The 6,946-nt window shown below is 41.2% G+C and overlaps 1 protein-coding gene across 1 annotated transcript; it reads left to right on the forward strand.

Annotated features, from left to right (window-relative positions):
* Nucleotides 284-2,218, forward strand: LOC109716202 (ethylene-responsive transcription factor CRF2-like). Its single transcript, XM_020241533.1, has 2 exons — nt 284-500; nt 920-2,218. Exon 2 carries the CDS (start codon nt 1,005-1,007, stop codon nt 2,091-2,093), a length of 1,089 nt encoding a protein of 362 aa, XP_020097122.1. The 5' UTR covers nt 284-500; nt 920-1,004; the 3' UTR covers nt 2,094-2,218.

The raw sequence follows: 6,946 nt of genomic DNA on the forward strand, positions 1-6,946 counted from the left end.
AAAGAATTTTAGAGGGAATTGTAGGGGCAAAATGGGAAACCAATAAAAGCGGGAAAAAAAAGGATTAATATGTAATTAAAATTAAAATTGTTATTACAATAATAACCCTGAGTTTCCGTAATAAGCTGTTGACGATCCTATAAAACAGCCGTTTCCCGGAGCAAGAGCAACCCCCCTCCTCTCTCTCTCTCTCTCTCTCTCAAAAAAAGAGCTTCTCTCTCTCTCTCTCTTCCCCTATAAACGAGAGGTCCCTCTCTCTCTCTCTCTCTCTCTTCTTCCCCTTGAGCTTCTTCTTCTACTTGTTTCTTACTCTCTCTCTCTTTCTCTCTCTGTCTCTCTCTCTCTCTATCTCTTATTGGTTTGCTTGTATACGGAGAACAGTGGTTTCTCCCAACATAGTGAGAGGACACGCTGAGCGTTCTCTGTGGAGCTCTGCCATAGTAGTAGGGGCTGTAGAGTACGGATAACGCCTCAACCCTTGTCTCCTTTTTCTCTTTAAGGTAAGGAAATGCTCCCTTTTTCAGTCTCCAATCTCTCTCTCTCTCTCTCCTTTCCTAGAAATTGCTCTTTCTCTCTCTCTCTCTCTCTCTGTTTCTCTCTTTCTCTAGAGAGTCGGAAGAGTCCGTAGAGCTTTGTTTGGGTGTCGCCCTAAAGGCTTTCGTGGAAATTTCGCTTCTTTGTTACCATTTGATGCTTGCTCTTGTGTAAAAATCTCGCCTTTTTTTGGTTTTGGGGGTATTTTTTGTTTTTTTTAAGTGGGGGTTTTACCTTTTTCTCGCGTGTTGGGTATCAGAGGAATATGTTCTTTCGGAATCTGTTATTCTTTTTCTTTTTCTTCTTTGTGGTAGTGGTTTTTGGGTAAAGTTTGGATTTTTATGAAGAAGTTTCTAATGTGTATGTGTTGATTTTTGCGAAACAGGGGAAGCGAAGGAGAGAGAGAGAGAGAGAGAGAGAGAGAGAGAGAGAGAGAGAGGTTTTGGTGAGGATTAGCAAATGCGAATAGGATGATGGGTGAGACGATGATAGCGACGACGATGGAAGGGAGTAGTAGTAGCAGCAGCTTCGTGGAGACCGTCATTATGCGCACGGAGCACGTCGACGTGACCTCGAAGCCGCTCTCGTCGCGTCCCCGGGCGGCGCGGTCGGGGCACCGCCCCGCGGCTCCGAGGACGGTGAGGGTCTTCTGCGACGACTACGACGCCACGGACTCCTCGGGCGACGAGCACGAGGGCGCGCACCGCCACCCCCACCGCCGCCGCGTCCGCCGCTACGTCCAGGAGATCCGGCTCGAGCCGCGCCCCGCCCGCTCCGCCCCGTCGCCCGCCGAGGGGGCGAAGGCTAAGGCCGAGGCGGGAGCGCGGAAGCGGAAGCCCGCTGCGGCGGCGGCGGAGGAGGCGGGCGGGGCGCCGCGGTTCCGGGGGGTGCGGCGGCGGCCGTGGGGCAAGTACGCGGCGGAGATCCGCGACCCGTGGCGCCGCATCCGCGTGTGGCTCGGCACCTACAACACCGCCGAGGAGGCCGCGAAGGTCTACGACTCCGCCGCGATCCAGCTCCGCGGCCCCCACGCGACCACCAACTTCTCCACCTCCCCCACCACCACCGCCAGGGCACCACCCCCTCCAAGGAAGAACCTTTCCTCCACCAACCTCTCCTCCTCCCTCGGCTACGACTCCGCCGAGGAGTCCCACAACGTCTCCTCCCCCACCTCCGTCCTCCGCTCCTTCCCCGCCTCCGCCGCCGCGGCGCCTCCGCCCCCTCCGCCGCCGCCGCAGCCGCAGCCGCAGCGCGAGACCGACGAGTCGGCGGCGGGGGTGTTCGCGCTCGAGCTCCCCGACGAGCTCGGCTTCTTCGCGCCCTTCGAGGACGTGCCCCTCTACGACGACTTCCTCGGCTTCGGCGCGTCGTGCGAGCCGAGCCTCCTAGCCGAGCCCAGGGGCGCCAGCTTCCTAGCCCACGGCGAGCCGGCCGGCCCGCTCCTCGGCTCCCAGGGGCTCGACCTCGGCGGGCTGACGTGGCACGCCGACGAGGACTACGACGAGTTCCGGGACATCGGCGATCTGTTCGCCCTCGACGATCCGCCCCTCGTCGTCTGAGTTCGACGGCGCCGTTCTCTCTAACGGCGACTCGACGGCCAATTTTGTAGCAGTGACTACCCCCAACCTCCTTTTTTCTTTTTCTTTTTCTTTTTTCTTTTTTTTTTTTTTCCTCCCTCCCCCAGTGTAACAACCCAATGGAGCTTTCTATTTAGTGTGTGGGGATGGCAAACAACCCGATTGACTGACCTGGAGAATGACAGGATCGAGACTAGAGATGTTGTCTGGAGACCGGGTTTAGAGAAATTCTTTTTCTTCGAATTAAAGCGGGGTTAGGTTATGGACAAGAATTTGGACAAACTGGGTCAATGTAGTTTCATACTAATNTTTTTTTTTTTTTTTTGGGGGGGGTTTTAATGTTTTTTTTTATTATTTATTTTTCAGCTAATTAATTAATGTCTTTTCGGGTACCTATTTTTACTGTGGATTTTTAACAACCTCGCTCTCACGTGGCCAGTTCTCGAGCGGGTAATATTAACATAGAATCCGTGGGATTAAAATGAGGACACGTGGCCCCATTTCACGCGTGTTAGTGGCGATGTTATGTGGAGCCTTTTGGTTCCCACGAGGGGCCTCTTCTCGAAGCCCAATTTCTTGGTCCCGGTGTGACCACCACCCAAGCAAAAAAAATTTTAAAAAAATAAAAATAAAAACATGGTATGTAATGATTTTAAGTGGATTTAGTTTGTAAATTTAGCACTTTTCAGTGTTCTGAAAGGGCTTAATTGGGCCTTTTGTAGAAAGCCCAGTCAACAGGCTGTGTGACTACAAAACACCGCGCGTACAAATACAATTTTCATACATTGTGATTTCGTATAAATAGACTTGTTTTAGATGATGTAATAATAACTATCGAACTTGATTTTGATTCGAAGAACGCTGTACAGTGCATGAAACATATAGATACACAGATAGATGTGGGACTAATTTCTCTTACAAAATAATAATAATAATAATAATAAAAAAGGTAGTTACTCTTTTCTCGGGAGAATGATACACCAAAGGAGGGGGGTATATGGGTTGGGGGCGTGGCCTGCAAATTTGCCTTTCTTGGGGGACTTTATTGACTGATAATCCAAAGTAGAGGAATTTAGTGCTTTAGAAAATTTTTCAGATGGTGATAATGCTAACAAAGCCAAACTAAATAGCTCCATGTAGCTCTGTCTCTCAAGTGGTGTTCTTCTTTTTGTTGGGGAGCTCTTTGTATGGGAATGGGCAAAGGTTTATGAAAAATCCCAAAAGGTGATGAGGGTCCCTCTTCTTTTTTTTCAAAAAAAAAAAAAATTTATATATGTTGGTGTAGATACGGAGAGAGCACGTGTGAACAGTTCTATACGAAAAGATACATAGCAAGGTGTATATATTCTTAGGCCTTTATAAGTGATTCATTTCTTTTTGTAGAACTTTTTTGCAAAGCTTGTTACATGTAAAATAACATGTTAAAGCATGTTACTTTGTGCTTATTTTGCAGGTTTGATCTTCGCTTAAGGGCCTATTGGACGCCGCTGTTTTTGTTTTTAGTCGTAAAACTAAATACTCGTGTAACATTGGGCTAAAAAAGAAACTCAATATTATAGAAAGAATCTATTTAATGTAATATTTAGGACTACTGATAAGATCACGCGCATATCGCATGCTTCGGAATAAGATCAGTGCCTATCTCAACCTCAGTAATTTACTTAATTAATTAACATCTTGGATTAGACCAAGCGTAACTAATAACAACTCCATGTTAGTGAAAATAGGAAATATGTTTTGGGGCAATTTTGGTTGCAAGCAAAACAATTCAGAGCATTCTCAAGAGAGAGCAAAAAAAAAAAGAAAAGAAAATTATTGTATTGCCCAAGAGAATTTTTTTTTTTTTTTTTAAAAAAACACTCATTGTTTCTTGGTGTTTAATAATTTACCTACAATAAATCTACCGAACTACTCAGTGCACTCAAATGATTTTGCTGAGTTGTCGTTTTTCTACTGGTCGGTCTAAGTAGCGTTATATTTTTTGTACCTTGTTTGTGATAACTAAATGAGAAGGTCCGTATACGAATATCCCCCCGATTTCCTATTCGTGCTACAGGAATCTTCTTACGTGCCTTTCTCTAACATTCATGAAACATTTCGTACAAAATTAAGTCCTTATAATATTGATTTTTGCAACATTAGTCCTTCTTTATATCCTAATAGAATCAGGGAGATTTTGTTTTTTTTTGGTTTGTGTGGTTCACAACCAACATCGTTTAAATCACTTAGGCCGTGTTTGGTTTCAAAAGAATAAATTGAAGGCTGAACCATTCATCACAAGGGACTCGGAACAATCAATGCCCTGCAATTGTACCGTAACTTGTGATTGCATTGGGACCGCTCACAACCCGCCTCATATGGTCAGACCTTCAGGTATGTTTGCAACTTCACGTAGTAAATAGACGATACCGAGTTCAGTAGAGCAATACGCAAATACAAAAAAGCTACGTGGTTGAAAGGTGAAAAAGAAAATTGTGAAATACCTCGGAGTATGCAAAAAGTTGGAGCTAGAAGAATTTTTTGAGATGCAACTCTTTTGAATACAATATTAAAATATTTTGTGAAATCGAAAATCAAAAAAATTATAGACAATTCAAAATTTTAGAATTTAAATATCTTTTTTAAGTTGAGGTAATAAAATGCAAGAAAAGGGAAAAGATCAAAACTTAAATAGTATTTACTTCAGCAGAAACTATATAACCTAGTGAATTAATATTGAATAAGCAAATTTGAAGTTAAAAACCAAAATTAAATAGAGGATCCAAATGAGATCTCCTCGAGGACAGAGGCATTTGTACATGTTGTCCCATCAATCTTTTTCAATTTGTCCATTCAAGGTATTGGCTTTTAGGCGACAAAAATGAAGCAAGAGAACGTTCTAAAAAATCCTTTGTTTGGATTTTTTTCCCCTTCTTTTCCCTGAAATCGATAAGCTTCAACTTTTGATTTGTTTGACTTGTTCAACTCAATCACCTTAGTAAGATTAGGGTTTTTACTGAGCAAAAAGTTTTAAGCTCCATTATCAGATGCAATATATATTCATTATTTTTCCAATTATAGACGCTTTCATACGATAGTATAGTAGAGTGAGCCTTGCCAATTAATTTGAGATGCGATTACGGCGGATACATCAAATTGGTAATCCCATATTGCAGCATAGTTTCTTCATATTGAACTACAAAATTTAAAGGAATGCATGCGATGTATATGTGTGTTGTGATCGACTACGCGTTCCAGTAACTTCTAATTTCCAAAGATGCTCCACTCTTGTAATCTTTTACGGAAGTACTACGTACTAGAGTTTCCATCTTTCATCTATTTTAATAATTAATTGAATTATTTTTAATATAGCTGAAATTTTGATAAACATGTATCCTTAAACTATACTGTGCACATTTTAAAATTATTATTGGGATTTTAAACATTTTGACTTTAATAACTAACCATAGACTGTGCTCTATTTTAAGTGCGCTCCATTTAGAAATTTATGGCACTTTTTAACTTTTTACACACAATATTTGCATCATAACTAAAGAAAGTAATGTTACTTAATGAAGTATTCTACACTTTTTTTAAAAAAAACAAATATCAAAACATCTTAGCCAACAAAAGAATTTTAAAAATCGAGTATCTATTTCAAAATACTCCCACGTGAACTCTACACATTTAATATACTCAAAATTAAATTAAAGGGTGATTATTGGATTCCCCACAAATATCTGAAACCAGTGCAAGTGCTCTCCTGGGAGTGAGAGGGACAAGGTAATTTGGCATGCACCAATTTGTCAGATGTTGCTCTCTTGGGTGAAGAAACCATGTAACTATGTAACCCTTTATAACTAACATTAATCATGAGATTATATATGTCTTTTTATAAGTCTTGGGCACTTATATACATCGATAGGGTTTTCTCATGTGGGTACTTCCTCATCTTATCATTGGATGCAGTACATGTCTTATAACAAACATAAGAAGACACTTCAGGTTTTCAGGCTTAATCATTTGATCATACTGGGTGCATTTAAAATGTTAATAAATTTTGATCATCACATTGCCTTTTGTTTTAGTTATCAATAAGAAAGTGGCTAGGCGATGGCTCGAAGCGATTAGATTAATTTTGAAATAGGCTTATAACTAAATGAAAATATGCTCTCCCTGCAGGTGGTATGAAAGCAGTAGGACTATGATGATAATCTGTGGCTTTTGTCTCGGATTAGTTTGCGCAGTTTCGACAACTAGGCGGAGCATTATGATAAAAGAATATGATAATGCTTCTTAGTACTTTTTAAGTCTAGTTTTTGGACATTATTTTCTTCTTACATGCCTTTTCTTTTCATCCCATTAGTGGTAGGCATGCACTCTGAAAAGTTATGTATGGATTCAATTAAGCCAGAAAAAATTCAATAGGGGCATTGGACATGTCGCGAATCATTGATCTTATTTCTCCTAAGGTTAAGTTGAGTTTGAAGTAAAAAGGCTTTAAAGAGAAAAACAGCCTATTAATAAGTTATGCATAGAAAACGCACCAAATCGAGCCTTTTAGAGTATAACCTAAATATTTCAATAATGATCGTGATCTAGTTGCAAACTTTATAATTGATCAATTCATGCTGCTAGGCTAGCTTCAATTGATTTCTATTAATTTATGTTTATGCTGTTAATTATTTCAAAAAATTAATAAAAAAGGTAAAAAGAAAAAGGTGTACCAAATTACCTATGCATCCTTGCCCCTCTATATATATACCACAGAAATTTGAATCTGGTCCTTGTAAATATGTCGGTGTATACACGGAGTACAATAAGTGCACACACGTGTATATAATATAATTTTTGTA

The sequence above is a fragment of the Ananas comosus genome, linkage group 10 (assembly GCF_001540865.1).
Source record: "Ananas comosus cultivar F153 linkage group 10, ASM154086v1, whole genome shotgun sequence".
NCBI lineage: Eukaryota > Viridiplantae > Streptophyta > Magnoliopsida > Poales > Bromeliaceae > Ananas > Ananas comosus.

Excerpts from the sequence above, each read along its gene's own strand:
- LOC109716202 (XM_020241533.1), top strand. The coding sequence starts at position 1,005 with ATGATGGGTGAGACGATGATAGCGACGACGATGGAAGGGAGTAGTAGT.